We start from the raw sequence: 22,196 nt of genomic DNA, 5'->3' as shown, positions 1-22,196 counted from the left end.
ACCACTAAAAATCAGAAGGCTTTACAGTAACTAAAAACAAGGGCAGCCCAATGACCACCTTAGGGCTCCATGGAGGCCACAATGCTGCTTAGAGAAAGTCCGCCATCAGCTCAGACCCAAATCGATTGCTTTCACTGTCTTTGCAAAACATATGGAGTTCTGTCACCTTCCTTGGACAGAGCCCAGTGTCTGCAGTTAGAGACCCATGCCTCCACACCCTGGAGAGGCCTTGTCCCACGAAACAAGACCAGCACTTGCCCCAAGCTCCGTAGGGGTCACCGAGGAGTGTCGTGAGCACATGCAAACACAACCAGAGCCAAGGACTCAGAAGCCGGGCAGGAGACTTCAGATCAGGAAAGAAAAGCGGGGGAAGGAACGAAACCAGAAACAGGACAGACATAACGTGAACCACCCTGGTGGCCTCATACTCCTAATGGAGCAGACACCGGAAATGAATGTCAGAACCACACTTCCTTATGTTCTTTAAACAAAAGACACTGTACTATTAATCAAAACAAAACAAAACAACAAAAGCAAGTTACAGAGTGTGCATGGTTTGAGCAGTGCGTGCAAGGAGGCACCGCTGAAAGCTCCCGTGGACTCTGTGTCCGTGGACGCTCGCTACCATTGTGTGAAGTCCCTGGGAACACAAGACTACACCAAATACAGCAGAGCTGATGAGCTTACACTCACTACAAACAAAAACTGGACTACATCCGGCAAAAACGGAAGAGGACACACTCGCAGGGCACCCTGTCTATATAGGTGGGTTCCGGGCAACCTTGGGAAGGACCCCCGCTGGGCCATGCTCTGCCCTCGCCTTCCACTGCAGCTCAGACACAGGGACAGGGGAGCACACTGTGATGTGTGGGGTGGCCTCACAGGTAAGCTGGACCCAGGGGTGGGGTTTTAGAAAACGCTCTCCATCTGGGCAGAGCACTCACTCAGCACACTTTCTGCAAACCGCACCCACCCTCCTTGTCTGACAGAGCTTTTACGTGGGCAGCAGTGTTACTACGTGCCCAGATGACCCCTCCCCACACCAGAAGACATGCACGTGAGGCCTGATCTTTCCTACTCCTCAGGGCGCCACACCAGGGCACTGTGCAGGAGTGACTCCACGAAGACTGCAAACCAGGGATGTCGTCCACTGAGCTCAGGTGCACCTTCACCGTGGCCTCTGACCAGGCTGGTCAAGGTCCCAGGTCTCCAGAGCAACCACAGCCCAAGGAGAAGACAAGGACACCCAGTCCGAAGCGGACTTTCTCCCACCACGGTCACCCTCGGCGCTGTCAGCCCCACTCACTGTTGGCCCCGCTCTTCCCGATGAGGTGTCTGTGGAACTTGTGGTCCACGTTGATCTCCACGTAGTCCATCCGGTTAATCTGCAGAGGGAGAGCAGAATGGGTCCAGAGACAAACTCTCAAGGTCCTAGCATGTGCCACAGTCCCAGACACGCAACCACAACCCTGGTCCACAAGCTTGCAGCCGTTGCCTTCTTCTGGAACTCTACCATCAGTCACTGTTCCAAGACTGCCCTTGGGCCCCCCTGAAAGGCCCTTCTATCTGTGACCCTCCTGGACTTTGCCAGCTTCTGTCTCAGAGCCCAGCACTCACCCTGGAGTCCCCAGGCCCACCCACCCACGTGATGTGGGACAGGCAAGCAATGACATCCTGGCTATGCCCCGGCGTCAGGAGCACTGAGAATGTGCAAAGGGCCACCTTACCAAGTCTTTGACCATGGCTTCAATCTGTTCCTGGGCCACGTTTACATCCTCTGTGGGGCCTTCCAGGGTGATCTTGTCCTCACCCTCTGTGAACTCGATGTGCACCTACCACAGCAGAATCAGGAAAGAGACCGACCTCGAGACAGCACAGCAGCAGTGCCCTCAGAACCCATGGGTGCTTTGCTGAGGCAGCGGCCAATCCCAACCGCTTTATATAAAGGCATGTCCACAGACCCCCCCGGAACGCTGAACGGGACAGCTGGGGGACACCCGTTACTCTGGTCTAATCCTCCTCCCTTCACCAGATACGGGAACTGTGATGTCCTCCACGATGTGCCTCTAACAGCAAAACCATGGACTGAAAGCACATCAGCACCACCTGTCCCCCATCCCCCGTGTCACTTCCACTGTTACGGGCCAGCTCTTCTTCTAATTTTTGAGAGAGAGAGACCGCGTGCATCTGCATGTGCACAACTGTGGGGGGGGGGGCCAGAGGGAGAGAAAGAGAGAGAATCTTAAAACAGCTCAGCATGGAGCCCAATGAGGGGCTCGATCCCATGACCCTGAGATCATGACCTGAGCTGAAATCTAGAGTCGGACACTCAACTGACTGAGCCACCCAGGCGCCCCCAGGCCCACTCTTCTTTGCTCGAGTAAAGAATGAGACAAATATCAGGGATGGAATTTTAACTCATGTACAGCAGCCCAAAGGTGGTCCATAGGCAAGGCCAGCCCTGTCCTCATTTACAACACACCAGGCAAGAAGGCAACGTGGGACAAGGGCAGCAAGTGAGAGCAGCCCGATGAAGCCACTGCATCTGCGTGAACCAGGGCTCAGAGGCTAGGAAAGCAAAAGGACTAAGAAGTCATTGGAAACCAAGTGTGAAAAGGACGACAGTACGGTGGATGTGATCTCTCTGGCAGGCCATCCTGTGGGCGTTCACTGGGAGCTGCGGTGGTCTCTGGAAAAGTGGGAAGATGTCAAGGACAGAGATGGAAAGCACAGAGAGGCCGTCACTCCACACTTCACACGCGCTGTGCACACGTCTGCTCTTCTGAGAGCACACACAGAACTGTGGGGAAGTTACTGTGCCGTGACAGACAAGGGAGACGTCTGCTAAGGTGGTCATGAAACCCAGCAATACACACAGTCTCTGATTAAAAAGATCGAAAGAATGACAAGAGAGATTTTTAAAAATTTATTTTGCTCTTCCTCAGCTAACAGTTGAAACTGTCACACACAAAGTGTGCCACGATCTTCAGGGCCATCCCCAGAATAAACAGCAAGAAAACAAATGTCAGAAATGGGAGAACAAAATCAAGAAGAACCTGGAGTAACAAATTCCCAACACCTCCTCACCTTGGGCATCTGCTGAGTGATTTTGGCCAGATTCTGCCCTTTCTTGCCGATGATGAACCGGTGAAGCCAGGAAGGAGCAGAGACGGACGACACAGTAAAACTGTTGGCCTAGGAAACCAGGAAGCAGAGTGGTGGGCTGTGCAGTCCTGGCTCCATGCTCCTGCTCCCCGCCAGCACAGTCCCTGCTCCCGGGGCCCCGGAAACGCAATTCGGGAGGCCGGCCCTACTCCTGAAGGCAGTTACCTTGGCATAGACTTCAGTCAGTGCCTGCCCTAGCTTTTCAGGCTCGCCTCGAAGTATCACAGTCTCCGAGATGCTGTCTGACGGTGGGATCTCCACAGAAACGCCTGTTCTTTCCAGGATCTCCTGTAAGGAATTGCCCTTTGGCCCGATGACATATTTGTGCTGGGATTTCTTCACCTCCACGGCGATGGTTGTGGTCTTCTTTTTCTAAGGAAGAGCACCGTAAGGGCATCAGAGAGAAGGGCCCGGGAGGAACAGGTGGGGACAGAACGCTGTCACCAAAAAGGGAGGGAGCAAGACCAGAGCCCCAGACTACACTCTGTGAGCCCTAGCAAGTGAAGACGGGCAACAGCCCACCCCAAAACTCCACTGAGCAAGGAGAACTGCGTTTTCTCCTCATAAGAATCACCTGAGAATTTAAGTCCCACCCAGAGTGAAGACAGCAACTTCAAAGAGGTGAAGACCCCAAGTTCCCTCCACACCTCAAAGAACGAGGTTCAGACCTCACGGTCTGCCAGGGTGAACTAACAGCTAACCGCTATCTCAGAGACACGACCAGCTCCGGTGCTGCATGCAGCCCTGCTGCAGCCCAGAACTCAGAGCTCTGTCCACTCTTTCCCTGCCAAACAGTCCCACCTCCTAACTGACTGGAAACTGAACTCGGTTGGGCACAAGAGGAAAGAGGTAGGGCTAGGCTTCAGCCACACCTCCACGTGACAGTCCCTGCATGCTCTTCCCAACCGCTACCTTTTCCTCGTAAATCTTCTTGATGCGAGCCACAGCCTGAGCCAACTGCTCCTTCTCTCCTGTGAAGACGATTTCTGTCCGGTTGACACTGGGTGGGGGGATGTTGATGCGTGTCCCTGTCTCCTGCATGATCTCACCAACGAGTCGGTTATAAGGCCCGGCGATGAAGGGGTGGAACGCCTTCTCCACTTCCAGCCTCTCGACAGCACGTTTGTCCTGGAAAGGACAGGACACACCGTGAGGGCACAGCTCTGGGGCTGAGGCCAGTACACACACCCCAGGCCCTCAGCTGACCCCACCTGCTCAGCAGAGATGAGCAGAACTTCATGGCGCGCTTTCTCAATGCCTTCTTTGGTACCGGTGATCCTGATCTGATTGCTGGCGTCATCTGGGCGTGGGATCTGGATTTTGGTTGCAGTTTTGAGCTCCAAGTCTTGCAGTTTCTCTCCATTTTTGCCAATAACAAAGCGGTGGTGTTCTTTGGGAATGGCTACAGTCGCTGAGGCCTACAACAGGAAGAGAACCAAAGGAAACAATGTTTTTAAGGTTATGAAAAAGCCTATTTCTCCACGATATTCTCTCTGGCTGAAATGCCATTCTTGCCTAGCCAGCCCCCAACCCATCCCTCAGAACAGTCTCAAGTTAAACATCACGTTCTTGGGGAAGCTTACCCTGACCCCAAGGCTAGGAAAAGTTCAAAAGCAATACATTCCCAAGGCCCCATGACACACCTTCAGCTGTCATAATCATTTAGAAGTAATTATTTGTCCAACATCTTCTCAGCCCAGTAAGCCACCACAAGAAAAGGAATATTCAAGAATGCTGTCTTGTTTTCCACTTTGATGATTGCTAACACCATCCTAGCACATGATAGGAAAGCACATACATATTGACTAACCAGAGGCCCAGGCTATTTTTCTTTTCCCCCAGACATGAACCCTATGTCCGGTAATAAACTATTCTATCTCTTTTACAACCAGTTTAAAATAGACAACTTGTCTTGAGGAAATAAAATAGAAATAATCCAAAGCCTTCACAACCAGTGAGTCCAACTGCTAGAAATCAAGCAACTTCCTGAAGTCACAGAGAGCAAGGAGGGCGACAGAGGCGCCTAGCCTTCCAGACTCTGTACAAAAAGGAATGCCGAGAAGACTTAAAAAAGCCAAGTGTCAGCGATCCCAACACCGGTGTAGCAGAGACTCACAGGCCAGCCAGGGATACAAGCTTATGGCAGACCACTTAACATTCCAACCAAAAATGTTAAATTGTGTCACAGAGGCAATAAACTAGCGCAGAAAGACAGACCATAACTCAATCCTGTTCGAATAATGTTTACTCTGGAAGTGGTTCAATATTAGGAAATGTTACACATGAGAAAAAAATCAAGTGATCGCCTCCACAAAATTTTAATCTATTCATGATTAAAAATGTGCAAGAAAATAAAATTTTTTTTTTTTTTAACACGACAAAACCTACACACCTAGCTCAGCCTGCACTTGGAGCTGTGCTTCAGGGGAGCACCCGCTGAGGCTGGACCCCCATGGGAGCATGGCCTCACGGAAGGAGACCCAAGGAAGCAAAGGAGGCACGAAGATGGGATGATGATGGGACAAGGAAGAACACAGGCCTGCGCCCCCGGGAACCCACAACTTTTAACACTTTTTGACATCTGTAACAGGGAGAAGAAAATCAGAATCCAGCATCAACAACTTTAACAGCAACAGATTAGAAGATATAATGGGAAAGAAGGGCCATTCCAACAGGAAAAAAAAAAAAGAGAGAGACAAAGTAGCTAGACACAATCCAACAAGAGAGGTGGGGCATGTGCATTAGAAACCACAAAACACTCCCTAAAAGATCGAATGCCATTCTGAGCAAAAAGTAGATTATAGAGTTTGCACAGAACGAAAAAGAATGGGGCAGGAAAATCCTGAAAAAGGACAGTACAGGAGGGGTGGTGACAACTGTACTAGATATAAATATAACACCACTACCATGAGAACAGAACACTAGTACACAGAGAGGGAGATCAACATGCTGAATCTGAAAGCCCACGCAAAGAACCGAGTTAACTTGAAAATTTAGGACCTCATAAAACACCCAATCAAATCACTGGGGGAAAACTCTTAAAGCTGGTGTTGGCAACCTAACAAACATCTGGAGAAGGACAAAAGTGGGTCTGCACCTCGCACTGTTCACGAGAAATCCCAAACTCATCAGGAACTGAAACGGAAGAGCCCCCCTTCCCGGCACCAGAGAAAAGATTAGGTTTCTTACAACCTAGAAGTGAAGCAAATTTTCCTAAGAAGGACGCAAAAGAACAAAAAGAATAATGAAATTTGACTGCACTAAAATAAAAAGTCACATAGCAAAACACACTAAGATCAAAAAACAAATCACAAAGTGGGAAACATGGTCTGTAAGGTAGAGGGTTTTTAAGGACCCTACTACACTGAGCAAGACGGACAACTCTAACTTGATAGAAGAGGCCAAAGACAAGACAGTGCACAGAACAAAATGCAAACGGCCCTTAGATATTAAAAAGACACTCAATCTCGTTCATCTGAAAAATCCAAATTAAAAGTACACTCAGCTACTTTCCAGACTGACAAAAGACCAAGCCTTTGATGGGCGTGGCCAGGCTGTGGTGGAGGCCTGTGGGAATGCAGATAATGCCCAGCACCTGAGAGACAGGGCTTACAGCTACTGCAAAATTACCTATGTGCTGCCCTCTGACCCAGCTATCTCACTGCTAGGAAATGGATCTTGAGACACACCGGGTGAAAGAGGAAATCCCATATACACAAGGTTTTTATTGCGACACGATTTGTAACAGAAAAGTCAGGAAGGCACTCAAATGCCCATCACCAGGAATGCTTGACTGAATTACAGCACACCCAAAGAGCATCTCACAGCTGTACAAAGAAAGGAGCAGAGCCACTATCTGCTGATACGCAGACACCTTCAGAAACTATGCAGGAAAAAACAAGGTGCAAAACAGGGTTCTTATGGCAAGAGACCTTCTGCTTCTACTCTCAAACCTGAACAAGGGAAAGGTCCATCAAAGACCATGAATGGCCAGCTGGCAGGGGAGGGAGGAACAGGGTGCAGACTGAACCTTATTACAAAGCTCTGGCTTTGTACCAACCTAACTAACTATATCTCAAGATGAGAGCATACATTCCTTCTAGTGATTTTAAAACTCCATCATCTTTCGTCTTCTCTTCATTAGAATCATCAGTTTGAACTCATGCAATGTCTTACTAAAAAGGTGAAGAGTTCCTGGATTAAGAGCTGATGTTAGGTCAGCCCGCAACTCTCCATGTTAGAGATCAGTAAACGGTGGACGTGAATGGTCACTCCAGAAAGCTGCATGGTGCCAACCTGAAAGGGGTCCCACTGTCCAAAGATGATGCAATTTCACCCTAACAACTCATCAACACATCAGAAGTTCATAATGACAAAGAGAGATTCATGGATCCCCACTGGAGATGCCAGAGCGCCAACGCAGTCTCCACACTGCGCAACCAGCAGAGTAAAGTTCTTCCCAAGAACACAACTACTGTGGGGCGGCGGGGGATAGAAAGCAGCCATCCACACCGTCATCGGCAGGAACTTTATTAATGGATGATGTGCTGAAGACTCCCGAGTCTAGTGATCCATCTGGGAATCAACAGCAACGACACATGTTTTCTCACCAGACAAGTAAGCTGAACGTGAAAGTAACCAAGCCCCAGGATGTAACCACCAGTTTATAGGAAATAGTGATGGACAGTGAGACTAAGAAACACCTGCTTGTCCCAAAAAAACAAAGCATTAAGAAAAGGAGGGGAGGGCACTGCCAAGGAATGAAAGAGGGCGTGAGCCCAAAACGCACAGCAGGCAGGCCTTGTTTGGATGCTGATTTAAACAAGGAGACTCAGAAAGACTAATCTAGAGATAACAGGAGTCCATAAACAGACGGGGTTGAGTATGGATATATCCAGAAATTACTATTAATTTTAATGAATTAACAGCCTAGTAAATTATACTAAAAAAAAAACCAAAAACAAAAACAGGGGCACCTGGGTGGCTCAGTTGGTTAAGCGTCTGCCTTTGGCTCAAGTCATGATCCCAGGGTCCTGGGATGGAGCCCCACAACTGGACTCCCTGCTCAGCGGTGAGTCTGCTTCTCCCTCTCCCTCTGTGATCTCTCTCTCAAATAAATAAAAATCTTAAAAAAAAAGGGCGGGGGCACACTGAATTATTTGCCAGTGAATAACATATATGCGATTTCCTTTAAAGTAATGGCGGTGAGGGTGGGGGGTGGGGAGAGGAGTAGAGTGGAGTGGTTCAGGTCTCCCTCCCTGCCAAGTTCTTAATCACAAAATACTCAAACATTCACCAACTAGTAAAAGCAAAAGCCTGAGAGCTTACTGTGCACCAGCCACAACACGAAGCAATTGACACACAACATTTTCAAGTGCCTACACTTAATGATTTCATTCCCTGAAGCTAGTTGGGGTGGGGGGTTTAGGGACTGTCCCTAGGCCCCGTATGGCCGAGTGAGAGAGAGCTTGGACAGCCCAGAGCAAATCCTCTCCTCCCTGCTGAGCCCCTGGCTCCTGCCCCACAGTGCCCCATCTTCTAGCCACCACATTCTGGAGCTAGCTCCCCAATGAGCTCACAGATGATCAGTGTCAGGTGGGGCGGACCCCTATTTATTTTTTTAAAAAAAGATTATATTTTTAAGTAATCTCTACCCAACGTAGGGCTCGAACTTACAACTCCAAGATCAAGAGTTGTATTCTATTGACTGAGCCAGACAGGCACCCCTGGACCCCCATTTCTAAGTAAAGACAAGAGCTGGGTCTAAAGCTGTATCTGTTATGAGACATTTTTTTAACTTTAAAAAAAGTTATTTGAAAGAGAGAACACGCATGCGTGTGCCAGGGGAGGGGCAGAGGGAGAGGGGGAGAGAGAATCCCAAGCAGACTCTGTGCCAACCACAGAACCCAACATGGGGCTTGATCTTATGACCCTGAGATCATGTCCTGAGCTAAAATCAAGAGTCGGATGCTCAGGGCGCCTGAGTGGCTCAGTTGGTTAAGCGACTGCCTTCGGCTCAGGTCATGATCCTGGGGTCCCGGGATCGAGTCCTACATCGGGCTCCTTGCTCAGCAGGGAGTCTGCTTCTCCCTCTGACCCTCTTCCCTCTCGTGCTCTCTCTCATTCCCTCTCAAATAAATAAAATCTTGAAGAAAAAAAAAGAGTCGGATGCTCAATTGACCTCGCCACCCAGGCACCCGTTATAAGACATTTTAATAAAATTCTCTGCGTTTACCTTGATCTTTAAGTGATGCTGTGTGTGGAGAAATGCATCACAAGTTTACTTATTTATTACAACAGTTCCCCAGTAAATTCCAAGTAGTGCTATCAGACTGCTAAGGACTATAGGAACTGGTTTAAAGCAAACAACATTTGAACTGTACTCTCCCAAGATAGGACCTGGACATGTGTATTTAAACAGCAATGTGCTGACTCTGGAGGCCCGCCCTGGGAACCAGTGACCTGTGGTGGTGTCCTCACTCTATCATCCAGCAAGCCTGGCTTCTTTGAGTGTCTCAACCTCTGAGACAAGCCTTTATCTTTCACTCTTCACCCAAATAGCAAAAACGGTAGCTGTCCCCCCCCTTCTGTCACTGATTTAGTGTTTTTTCAGCTATAAATGCAAGGAGGCTCCCAAGGTTGCTGCCCTACCTCTGAACTCTGGACCTGCCGCCATGGGGGGAGGTGGGGGGCGGGGAGGCTCTGATGGAGCCAGAGTTGTATCTGTTGGAGCAGTGGCACAGGGCTGGGGCACACACCCATTCAGGAGACTAGGCTGGCCAATACCCACCTGAGTCTGCAGTCTGGCGACAATGTCCTTCCGGGCTTTCATGACGGCGTCCAGCTTCCCTGACACCATGATGGAGAGGCCCTGGTCTTTGGCGAGAGACAGCTCCAGATGGGCACCGGTCCTCTGCATGATCTCCAAGCAGATTTTTGCTTGTTCACCTTCTCCAAACTGGTTCATGTCCTTGTATTTTCTCTCTTCCAGGGGTACATGGAACACCTGCTCAGGAAAGGTCAAAAAGGGAAGGTGAAGAGATCAAGAGATGGGAGGGCGTGTAAGTGTCTAGGCACTGAACATACAGAGTAAGGGGCCTGAGTTCCTTCATTCCTAAGTAACCCCACTCCTCTCCCTGCCCCAGCTCCAAGGCCCGAGAGACAGGGGTGGGGAGGCAGGCAGAAAGCCCCCAAGGGCAGCAGGCTGGCGCTCCAGTGAAGAGAACAACTCCCTGACACAAACGGACAGCAAGGAAGCATCAGGTGGCGGAGAGTGCCACGGAGAAAACAGACAGGGAGGGGAGAGGGGCTGGGGGACAGGGAGACACTGAGAACAACCACGCTCAGAGATGAGCAAGAGCAAACAGTGAGGGCAATGAAAAGGGGCAGGCAGGGGGGCACCATGAGCACAGTGGGGTGCAGTCCAAGCAGGAGAAAGGAAGGGGCCGCATCCCTCTGCCCACTGTGCAGCAAGAGGAGAAGGCAACGAAGCAGAGTACAGGCAGAAGGATACACGCCGACTGATGACTCAGCTTCACTTTAGCTGCTTTCTGGAGAAGGAGTGAGCAGAGGCAAGGGTGGAACCAGGAGGAACCAAAATGACTCCCGGTCTTGGGTCTGAACCCCTAAGTAGAACGTGGTTCAGGTAACAAGATCAGGAAGACTGAGGAGACACCAGTCCCATCTCGGATAGCCACCAGAAAGATGGAAAGATCCAGGATGCAATTAGTTAGGAGTCTCAGGTTCAGGGAAGGGACTTCTCAGCACATGGTTGGTAAGTAATAAGCAACCATGACCCAACACACGAGTTCACACAGAGAGGAAGTGCTTTGCCTGCCAATATCCCACGTTTAGGTAGCAGAGAGATGGGGTAATGAGCTCAAAGAAAGCCAAGAAAACGGGGTCGCGTACGCCAAGAGGAGAAGACTGGCTTTGACACGGAGGGAGAGAAGGCAAAGAAGACAGACAAGTTCTTGTTGGGGCTGGGGACGTGGAAGGCCACGTTCAGCAGCTGGGAGCAGAGACTGGGTAGCAGTGGGCTGAAGAACCAATGGGACCTGTTCCTTCTGCACACCGGGACTATACGGCGAGCAGGAGCACAGCTTCCCCAGGAGTGGGGGCAGATATACTGTGAAAGCCCAAAGCACGCTCATTTGTGTGTGTTCAAAACCCGTTCCATCAGATACTACCACTTCCTACTTGGAGGAGCCGGTAAAGAAAGAATGGAGTTTCTACCTGAGTGATGACAGAAGCTTTGATGGGCCGGATCTTGTTACTCCAGGCGCCAGCAGGCTCCTGGGCGTTTTCCAAGCAAGCTGATTTCTCCGGGAGTGGAGGAAAGGCATCTTTGTAGGTTGGAGGGTCACTCTCCTCTTCTGAATTTAAAGTAGCAACTGGACCAGCCAACATAGATTAAAAGGAAGTACAGTGCTTTCAACATTAAACAAAAAAACACTTGGAGAGTTTTAATGTCAAGAAAGAAAAGAAACAACATTAATTGCTTGAGTGACACCCTGCCCCCCCAACCCTTCATTCAGTGATGGGAAAGCGCCCCAGGCGGTCCCCAGGCCCAGCGCGCCCTCAGGTTCAGCATGTGGCCTGGAGAGGTAGCCTCCCCTGTGAGCGGTCAGTTCAGCGACCAGGTGTCCCACTCCTCCTTGGAAACAGGCCTTTCCACAAAGAATTTAAGCCCCAGACCCTTCTGATCCTGTGCTTGAAAAAATCACAACTATGACAATGCCTGGCACATAACCAGCCCTTAAATTTGCAGAACAAAATAATGCTGTTGCTCAGCACTGCCTGTGAGGCAGACTCCAGCCGATTTCCCACTGTAGTGCACGGTACTGAGAATAACCCTTGCGGGAGCTGCCATCTCTGACCCCCGCCGCCCCTTCAAAGGAGCAACAAGCCTTGTGGAAACCAGGCCCCAGAGCATTAATCGCTTCCATCCCCCACAATGCCCTCATCATTCATGTTTTTGTCCCGTTAACCACAGCTCCATGAAAACAGGAGTGTGACTGTTTTCGGATCACCCCAAATGCCCCGGCAATGGCAGGGCCCAATAAAAACCACTGTGAATGGATGTGCACACAGAGCAGGAGATGACCTTTGGAATCAGACAGGCCTGTGTCCAACTCGGGGTTCACCACTTCTAGCCGCGTGGCTGTGCCATCCCGGGACGCCAATAAAGACTCAGTGCTGACAAGCAGCTGGAGCCTGTCAGAGCCTTGCTTTCCTCATCTAGAAATGCAGACTCTACAGGGCTGCTGCATCAGGTAGAACAGAGTCAGCCCCACAGGCACTCTGCAGTATTTGGGTCTCCACTGCCCTAGAAACGAGCACTTAAAACACAGCCAATGTGACTGACAAAGTACATTTTTAATTTTAATTAAACTTAAGAACTCACAATTGATTGTTAACCTACTCTTTCACCTGAAAATTTTATACAATCTACTTACAGTTGAAAGATTACAGATGAAAATTTAACATTCAAATCAAGTTACCCTGTTTTTGTAAACATATACCAGGATTTTGAAGGATTTTAGTTCAGCACAACTGGGGAACAGCAATTTTGAAAAAGAATCTCATTTTAATTACCAACGATCAAAATCACTGGCTTTCCAGAAAGTGGCCCACACTTCAAATCTTTTTGTATCCAGAAATATCTGTCACTCCTGCCCAGTTCCACCCCGCACACAAGGGCCGCGCCGGCAGTGAGAAACAGAGCAGGTAAGAAGTGGGAGCCCAGGCTCACCCCCAAAGCTACAGTCCCAGAAGGCACTTCTCAAAGGCCATAAGGTTTGACAAAGATTTGGAAGGAGCGGTGTCTCAAAGTGAGAAGATGAGCACAAAAGGGCGGTCACCTTTGATCTGTTGCGGAACCAGCCCACTTCGGTGTTCAGCAAAGCTCTCCTGGGTCAAAACTGCAACGGAGCTCATGGTTGATCTCGCGCCTACGCACAATCCGGTGAGCCACTGAAGCGGGAGGGAGTGAGTCAGAGAGAAGAGAGTCAAGGCACAGCCAAACTGTTAGGCTTAGAGTTTTAGCCAAAGGTTTAATTCTGTTTCACCAGCAAACCACACCATTTTCTTCACTTGTGACAACCTCTGATATAAGATGATACCCAAACTTTCAGCAAATAATGAAAGGAAAAACACAAGTGAAGGAGGGTCCTTGGACAACTCTCCCCTCAAAGGTTATCCTCTAAGTGAGGAGCCAGAGGCTCCAGCTGAGAGCTCCAGTCCCACAATGTCTTGGAGCTGCAGAGACAGCCTGCAGATCAACCTCTGGAAGGTTCTCCTAACAGCTATCTCTGTCATGTTCTTAGTCTGTTCATCCACATGCCTCCTGATGCCTATAAAATACACCACAGGACAGCCGCTACAAGAAGCAATCAGCCCACCTCTGCAAGGATGGTGGGCACCGTGGGCACGGGCAGCAAGGCCCAGCGCACCACACAGCCTGGCCATGCCCAAGGGCCCAGGGGCTCAAAGAGCAGTCTCTCAGAGCTCCCTGGCAACAATGTAACAGCAAGAAGCTGGCGGTTTAAGTGCCACTGACATGTGCTGACATCTCCTATGTCCTAGCTCTCAGGGGTCAGAGGGGACTCAGAGCAGGTGGAACCTGGCCCAAGGGCACACAGTTCCTTGGTTCAGGGAAGGAACCAAGCCATCTCTGCCTCCGGACCCCACTCCTGAGTGCCAGGGTACTCAGTGGGACTCGGGCTCATTCAGGCAGAGGTATTTGCTTCCTCCCTTCAACTCTAGGTGAGCTCCATGCTACTGCGATGAAGAAGAACCCACTCTTTTCACACCATTAGGTGCCAAGTATCTTTTTCTACCACCATGGCAAAAAAGTATTAAAACAGCTAAGTGATGTATTAAGAGTGAGTTTTTGCATAATTTTCACAGCTCAGTAAGATCTCTTCCCAAGTTCAAGAAAATGAAGCTCTGCATTCCTCAAGAGAAGCAAGATCCAAACTCAGAATCCTGAACAAACATAATTCACATTTGAGAGAGAAAAGGCTTCAAACTAGGTGGAGACCAGATAACACGTCTGAGGGGCACACGTGGACATGGCTCTTGTTGTTACAGCAAGTCTCTCTGAGTCACTAGAAACTTAAGAATGAAACATAACGAAAGAAGGTACACATGCAGCCCAGAGACAAGAAACCTTCAGAAAAGACAGTCACACTTACCAGCAAAACGGTCAGTAGCCAGAGAGTCCGTCCTGAGGCCGCCTCTGTCAGCCTGCCAGTTTTTGCTGGTGTGGGACAGAAAGGGAGGGTGAACAAGAAAAAAACCAGAGAGAAGTTAACTTATCTGCATCCTATAACTCAGATCCTTTTACCTCCCAACCAGAAGAGGGCAAAATGTTATCTACACTTTGCATACTAATACTAATATTTAGACAAGTTTCTTGGGGGAAAAAAAGGAAGCTCTGTCCCCAGGCTATTAGCTTCAAACAAAACCTATCACAGTAAAATCTAAACCATCCAGAACTTTTAGAGGGAAACTTTTCCCTGGACCTGAGGGACTGATCCCTTAATGTCAAAACTTTTAAATTTAACCATTTTGAAGTAAAATGCTTACAAAACTGATGGTTGGTTCTCCTGCATGGTTGAGTAATTTCTCCTGTACTCTTAATCTCTGACTGCTGAGCCACAAGGAAAAAGATTCTGTGAGACTGTGCTATGATGCAGAATAGAATGCAGACCTTGGGGGCTCCTGGGGCTCCTGAGCTCTGCAGGGTGACTGAGAGCTACTGTCTTTATGAGCTCACTGTGTGTTTTGTAGTTACTTTGTTCTCGCTGTTATCCTGTAAAAGTCCTTTGGTCCCTTCTAATACACGGGAGATTTAGAAACCGGGCCATAAAATAGCAGGGTTGGAAGGAACCTTCAAAGGCCATCTGAGGAGGACCAAGAACTACTCTGTGAAGTAAGAGGGTGTGGGTCATCTTGCCTTGGGGACTTTGGGATAGGGAGGCTTCCAGGTAGGGTTACCTGCCACTTTACACAAACACCACACACACTCAGTAGAGTGCAATGAGGTGGACTTTATGATAGGGGTAAGGTAGGTGTCCAAGATGGGAGAATCGACAACAGTAATAAGAACACCTAACTGGAGAATAACATCCCCAAATTCTTGTCCATAAGACGCATAATTCAGAAGCTAGAAAGACAGTTCGTGGCAATCGGGTGTACCAGTAGACTCTGGATTTAAGAGGGTCTCATTGTCCAGCAGCATTTCAGGACTTAAAAAAAAAAAAAACAAAAAACCCTAAATGCAGGGTTTGAGTCACAAAGGGGAAAGTACCAAAGCCAGAGAGGCTCTGGCCTCTCTGGGGCCCGAGTCCCACCAGACACTCTTATATACCAAGACGGAGGGAGAGAAGTGGAGACAAACTGACCAAGACAACTATGAGAATCTGCCTCCAACAATTCTAACCCACAAGTTCTAAAGATTAAAGCTGAAATCAAAGTATCAGAGTAGCACTTCCACAACGTGGATTCTGACAAGATATAAAAGGTTAAGCACCCCCTCGGATTCCAAGTGTCTGACCTGTGTACACTTAGCCCAGTCTAGGCACAAGATGGAGGTGTTCTCTAGGTCAAAGCGCCAACAGTGAATCCAGGACCCAGGCCCTCCTTGTTCAGAACTTCTACTTGGGCTGCACCTGCTCTTTTACCTGCTGACCTTGCATCTCAACAGCCTCCCACCCCAGGTCATGCTATGCCACTTCCTGAAACCCACAACCATCCACCCCCTAATAATCCAGCTTTTCCACACGACCAACTATGTTCACACCCTCTTCTCTGCTCCCACTGACCAGCCCTCCTGCCTTTCTGGACAGGGCAAATCTTCAGTGCCCGGTGACAGCCACTCAATAAGCCTATAAAGTACGGTCACTGTCCACATCCCCTCCAGCCACAGGTCTTTGAGGAGCAATTCCCACCCTGCACCTAGTGTCACGAAGATAAGACCAATTCCTGAAGGTCTCTTCTGAGATAGCTCACACACCTTTCAGAAGTCAATCCCAGCCAGCTCTTCTATGAAACCCCTTAGTCCAGGGGGCTCAGGAAAGGATCACCAACCCCACTGAACCTACTAATGTGTAGGAGAGAGAGCCTGTCCCAGAGCCTCTAACGCCCCGAAGTGTGCACAGGCCCTTGGGCAGCAGCAGGACAGAGTGGATCTCCAGGAAACTCCAGACTTGTTTGACAGGATACACTGGGTCTCTAGTCCCCAGATTTCCAGTGGCAGTTTACCGCAGCTGGAAATGAATGCATCACAACAAGCAGCAGAGTTAACATCTAGGGCTCTGATATCAACAAAAAAGGTTGCTCTTTTTCTTATAAGCTTCTCAAAACCCTATCTTTTAACAACCTACTTTAAACACATACCTGATGACCCAAATGTAAATGCAGACCTCCCTCTACCTGAGGCTCTGGGCTAAGATTTTATGAAAGCCAATCTCAGCTCTCCTAACATGCTCTCAGCATGACTGGCTACCTGCCTCTATTCCAACAAAGCAGCACCTAAGAAACTGTCCCCACAGCTCTATGCCCACCCAAACCTGCTCCCCACCAGCCCCTGCTCTGCCTTCACAGACAACACCCAACAAGTTGACTCCCACTCTACCGAGTCCTTGGACGACCCCACCAGTGATCGCTGCTATCTTAGGTTCTCAGGAGACCACACACAGGCCCCATCATCAAAGAATAGAGGCCAAACACAGGCTATCACGGTTCTTCACTTAATCTAATAACACTGCTCAATCAGGCTGGAAAGGGACCTCAGGCACCACTCCACTGCAATCTTTGAATACCAGCAGACAGGACCTGTACAGCTTTCCAAGGGAGCCCCCCTTCACCTCTGCACAGCTGTCAGAATAGTTTGCCTCGTGTAGTGCCAAGATCTACAACTTCTTGCCCCACTTTTGCCACAGAGAACAAGTCGTCCCTTTTCTACAAGACTGCTTCAGACATGTGAAGGCCTTTCTCCTCCAGTTCTTCCCAAGATTGCTCCAGTCCCTTCCTTCCTCATTTTGGTTGCTTTCAACTACTTTCCCTGCAGGAAGCATTCAGATCCACTCACTCCAAGCAAGTTGCAAACTACTCTCATCCTGGGCTTTAAGTCTTATTTTTCAGGGCGTAAATGTCCACATCTCAAAATGTAACTATGCAGCCAACAGAACTAGGCCCAAAGAAAGGAGAGCATGAGACAGAGAGAAGCAGAGATTCTTCTCTTCCATCCCAGGGAACTGCCAAGCACTCCCATCATGTGGGAGAAATGCAAAGTCACAACGTTTGTGGACTACATCTGAAGCTTGGTCCTAACAAATACACAACAGGAAAATCTTTAAAGGGAAGAATTTTCCTTCTCCACCAGAAGAGAAGTACTTGTTGATTCCCTTGGGATGTTCTGCCAATTACGTTTTCAAAAAGAAAGGTCTTTGCAAAGAAGTAACAGTACAGAAAGAACTTTATTTATCTCAGCCACCTAATGAGTATCTCCCTACTTCACCTAACTAGACAAGACCGAATAGAGATATTAAAAAACTCCAGTGGAAACCCAGGACTTCTTTCCTCTTCTTCCAAAATTAAAACTAGTTACTTTTATCCCCACACTAAACCTTCAAAGGAATTTTTTTCCCCCAAAATGCTTCTCAAGACCCACAAGCCAAACTTGAGAACAAAAACAAATTCCCCACGGGCTAAAAGTTCACAAAGCCCCAGTGTGAGCGAGGCCCCCCCACGGGGCCCAGGTGAGCGGCTTCACCAAGTTCTGGAAGTCGGCACCCATCCCGCAGGAGGAACTTTCGCAGATGCCACCTCAGCAGGCCCTCCCACAGGCCACGCGAGCCCGCGGGCGGGGACAGGCTTAAAGGGGCAGTAACGCGCTCGGACTCCCCGCCTTTCATCCAAATTCGGTATTTTTCCGTAATGTATTTTTCGTGCGCGGACCCTGGGGTGTGTCCAAGTTGCGCTGCAGCCCCCCAGGGCAGCAGGCCCACCGGGCCAGACAGACCCGCAGCAGGTGGAGGTGCGGCTGGGCCTGCACGGGCCCTGCTGCTGTCCCGGCCCTGGCCCTGCCCTTCGGGACCCTCACTGCACTCCCAGCACCCCCAGCCACCCCCCCCTCAAGTCCGGGCCGGGGGAGGGGCGCGGGGGGGGGGGAAGGGGCAGCTCTGCGGCCGGACGCCCACGTCACCGGCCCGGGCCCCAGGTCGGCCGCCCCTCCCCCGCGCCGGGCTAGGGGGCTGGGGGGGGACACGGAAAGAGCAGGACCCCGAGGGACTGCCGCCGGAGGTGCGGGTGTGTGTGTGCGGGGTGAGGGGGGGGGCACACGGGCCGGCGCCACAGACTCGGGAAAGTTTCTCACTCTTCCCAAGCCGGCGCCGCGGCCCATGCGCAGTGGTGACACGTAGCCGCCCCCCGGGTCGGGCAGGGTGGCGGAAGGGGAGGGGGCGCGCGGGTGGGGGGGCGCCCGGTTGGCGGCGGGGGGGAGGGGAGGGGGTCAGGCAGCCGCGGCCCCTCCCCCGCCCGGCGCTCCACGTCGGCAGCCCGTGCCCCGCCCGCCCCGCGCCCCAACTTCCCCGCGCGCCCTCCTCCCCGCTCGCGCCCGGCCCCCCCCAACCCCTCCGGCCCGCGCTCACTCCTCGGAGGTCAGCCAGTCCGTCGCGCCGTCCCGCCGCCCGCGCGCCCGTCCGCTCGCCGCCCGCCGCGGAGAAGCCGGGCCGCGCTCCGAGGCCGGCGCCCGGGCCCCCGCGGCTATATAGGGCGGCGGCTCCAATCCCGCCGAGACACGTCAGGCGGCGGCCGCCCCGCCTCGCCCCGCCCCGCCCCGCCCCCCCGGCCGCCGCCGCGCCCACGCCCCGCCCACGCCGCCCCCCGAGGGGTCCCCACTAGCGGCCCCCGCCCAGCCGCGCAGGAGCGAGCAGCCCGGGGACCGGGCCCAGCTCCGAACCAGCTCTGTGGCTTTTAGGGCGGGCGGTGGGGACGGAGACTTGAGATGCATCCCCCCACCACCACCTCCGGAACGCAGCGGGGAGACCCGCACCGTCAGGCCGAGCCCGCTCTGGAAGCCAGGTCCCCAGCAATACTGCCTCCCCACCCAATAAAGCAACAAGAGACCGCGAAGGACAACACAAAGGGAATGAACTGCTGTCCCCCTCCCCACACACAGATGGACGACGGGCTGGCTCTAGCCTAACCAAACTCCATGGGAACACGGCCCATGCCCCAAAGTTCGGAGCACACTTTCCTTCCCTCCCGCTCCTGTGTGGCTCCGTTCCTTATGTAGCTCACCTCCACAAAACGTCCCTATTCCCTGGCTACCAGTGTGAAGAACCCTCTTCATTTAAAGTGCATTCTTCCCTCATGGAGATAAGAATGGGTGTGCCTACTATGTGCCCAACCCTAGATCCAGCAGGAGAGAGACTCCCGACCCTCAAAGGGCTTCCACCCTCGAGGGTGAGAATGGCTGATCAGGTTTGCATCCCTTGTATAAGAAAAAGCTACACCGTTTGATTTTCTTAAAATCAAGGGTACAGGGCCGGCGCAGGAACCTGCAGGCGTCAGCTGGCACCTGTGAGGGACGTGTCAGGAGGAGAACCCTGCCTGCGTTATGAGAGTGCACCCCAGACACGGGGAGCCACACAGGGCAAGAGGCAGGGACTCTGCGCGAAAAGCGAGCCCCGCTTCGACGGGAAGCCCAGGCCAGGCCAGCGCAGCCTGGAGTTCTCACACAGGTATTGCTTAGGTTGGAAGGACGACTGGGAGTTTGGAGTGGCAGAGGGCGCGACCAGATGTACTTTTTTCAGTGGAACACAGTCAAAGTATGTGGGGGAGGGGATGGGGGGTTGGGCCACTGCAGCTGTTCAGTCTGAAGATGACACCAGCTCTCCGCTGTGGTTGGCAATGGTACATGAACTAGGGAGCCAGATTTGGAAGGCAGCGCCAAGAAGTTCCTCAGCTGGATGCAGAGCATAACAGTAGTTAAGAATGGCAGGGAGGTTCTTGGCTGCCTGCACTGAGACTGGGAAACCGAAGGAAGACTAGACTGAAAAGGGGGGGGATGATGCAAAAACTCGCCTTGGGGATGTGATGCGAGATGCCCGCTGGATGGTCAAGTGCATACGTCAAGTAGGCAAATGTATGCGCAAGCTGAAGGCCAAGGGAGAAGCCCAGCCCAGCCAGCAGGAACCCCTCATGACATCACTGGGGGAGAGAAACCATGTGAGGCAGTCAAAAATCCACCCGTCAGAGCCAAGGACATCATCGTCAAAGCAGTGCCCTAAGTCCCTAGGATGGGACCTGGACAGGTGGCACATTCTTAGACTTGGAAGAACTTTTTTAAGCACCAAACTCTTCAGCTCCCTTACTATGTTATTAGTGTTTGTAGATAGTCCTTCCATGCGGACTAACCAACCAGCAACTCAGACAAGTGTTTTGTTGTTTTGTTTTTGAAGTCTCAGCACTGTGTGTGTGTGTGTGTGTGTGCGCGCGCGCGCGCGCGCTGGGGGTGGTAAAGAGGGAGGAAGAGGGGAGGGATTCCCAAACAGCTGGCAGGTCAACTGTCAAGAAACTTCCAATGAAGCTTGGAAGTCACCACAGTCAGAAGCTCAGAATAGCTCGTGCACAGAAGGCCTTAAAAGACGTTAAAAGACCTCCAGTTAACAAAAGATATTGTAAAATCAGATGTTCAATTTGTGCTACAAACCATCCCAGGATGCTTCTTTGCTGATAATTATGACCAGCTTTTCTTCCCAGCAAGCTTCAGTGCATTGAAACTAATAGTTTGTAGAGGCAGACTGAGAGGGCTGGGTCCAGCAACAGTCACACCAGATAATGTGTGAGGAAACCCTCTATGGCTACCTTAAAAAGTGAACATCAGTCTGTGACATTTGGGTTTTCAGCCCTCAAGGGGACATGGGAAAAGATGTGGGCCTGCTCAAGGTAAAAGTTTAGAACAGCATCCCCCAGCCCCTTACAGCCATGACCCTCAAAAGAACTCTCAACAAAGGTCGGCCAATGGCGGGGGGCGGATGAAAGAAAACAAACCCGCCAGCATAGAGACTTCCCAGTCTGCTTCACCAGGTGATGGGAGCTCGTCTTGAGCGCTAGCAACCATGGACTAATACTCAATAAAGATTTAGGGCTCAAATCTTTACAACCCCATTTTTCCAAGACCCCCAAGCCCAAATCTAGGAATTAACAAAACAGAAAGCAACCCCACTCAGCAGAAAATAAACCTCATAACAGGCTACAAATGATATAAACAAATCTACCCACACTGTAGAGAGGCTATAAGTCCAAAATTCAAAAAACAAGACTGAAATTGGATTAGACTTAACTTTAGATGACAGAACTATCAGATTGAGACTGTAAAAAAAATCCTAAAGTGATTAGAGATGTAAGACATAAAGGTGGCCTTAAAAAAAACAAGAGATAGAACAAATGCAAAGGGTTAAGAGCTACAGATAAAAGGGGTGCCTGGGTGGCTCAGTCAGTTATGCGTCTGACTCTTGGTTCTGGCTCAGGTCATGATCTCACTGTTGTGGGATCGAGATCTATGTTTCCACAATCCGCAGGGAGTCTGCCTGAGATTCTCTCTCCCTCTCCCCAACCCCCCCCCAACAACATGCTTGCTCTCTCAAATAAAATCTTTAAAAAAAAAAACCATAGATAAGAGAATGAGGAAGTCCAACATATGTCTAACAGAAGTTCTGAAAGAAGCAATCACAAGGAACAGAGAAGCAGTATTGGAAAAATAGCAGAGAAAATTCTAGGATGTAACGCTATCCCTCCCCCCATGCAAGAGACAGAACAGGTAGCTAGCGGCATCATTTAAACTAATCCACCCGAAACACCCTGTAGTGAAACTTCAGAATGCCAAAGACAAGAGTAGAACCTAAAAATGACTAGAGAAGAGACAGGTTATCTACAGAGGAACACCAGGAGACAGCACAATGCCTACCAGAGGAAAACGAACTAACACCCGTAAACTATGTTGAAGGAACTACCTG

The 22,196-nt window shown here is 50.6% G+C and overlaps 1 protein-coding gene across 4 annotated transcripts in view; it reads right to left on the bottom strand.

Moving 5' to 3' along the window:
• The window catches only part of HDLBP (high density lipoprotein binding protein), a 70,324-nt gene that overhangs the window by 20,498 nt on the left and 27,630 nt on the right, over positions 1-22,196 (bottom strand). For 3 of the 4 annotated variants that reach the window (XM_028105122.1, XM_028105124.2, XM_088021452.1), the window contains exons 2-11: positions 14,364-14,428; positions 13,029-13,140; positions 11,401-11,558; positions 9,956-10,171; positions 4,377-4,583; positions 4,078-4,293; positions 3,331-3,537; positions 3,088-3,195; positions 1,728-1,832; positions 1,307-1,385 (exon numbers count right to left, since the gene is read on the bottom strand). In XM_028105122.1, coding sequence (XP_027960923.1) covers positions 1,307-1,385; positions 1,728-1,832; positions 3,088-3,195; positions 3,331-3,537; positions 4,078-4,293; positions 4,377-4,583; positions 9,956-10,171; positions 11,401-11,558; positions 13,029-13,104 — 1,372 coding nt within the window. In that variant the 5' untranslated portion in view covers positions 13,105-13,140; positions 14,364-14,428. Of the gene's footprint in view, positions 1-1,306; positions 1,386-1,727; positions 1,833-3,087; positions 3,196-3,330; positions 3,538-4,077; positions 4,294-4,376; positions 4,584-9,955; positions 10,172-11,400; positions 11,559-13,028; positions 13,141-14,363; positions 14,429-18,824; positions 18,913-22,196 lie in introns of those variants that run through there. The other variant, XM_028105123.2, reaches the window with a different exon arrangement.

Source organism: Eumetopias jubatus, unplaced genomic scaffold, assembly GCF_037043125.1.
Source record: "Eumetopias jubatus isolate StellerSeaLion01/CBP00866 unplaced genomic scaffold, mEumJub1_p1.0 scaffold_3, whole genome shotgun sequence".
NCBI lineage: Eukaryota > Metazoa > Chordata > Mammalia > Carnivora > Otariidae > Eumetopias > Eumetopias jubatus.
The sequence above is the reverse complement of the archived record's forward strand: the minus strand, read 5'-3'. Positions and strand labels throughout refer to the sequence as shown.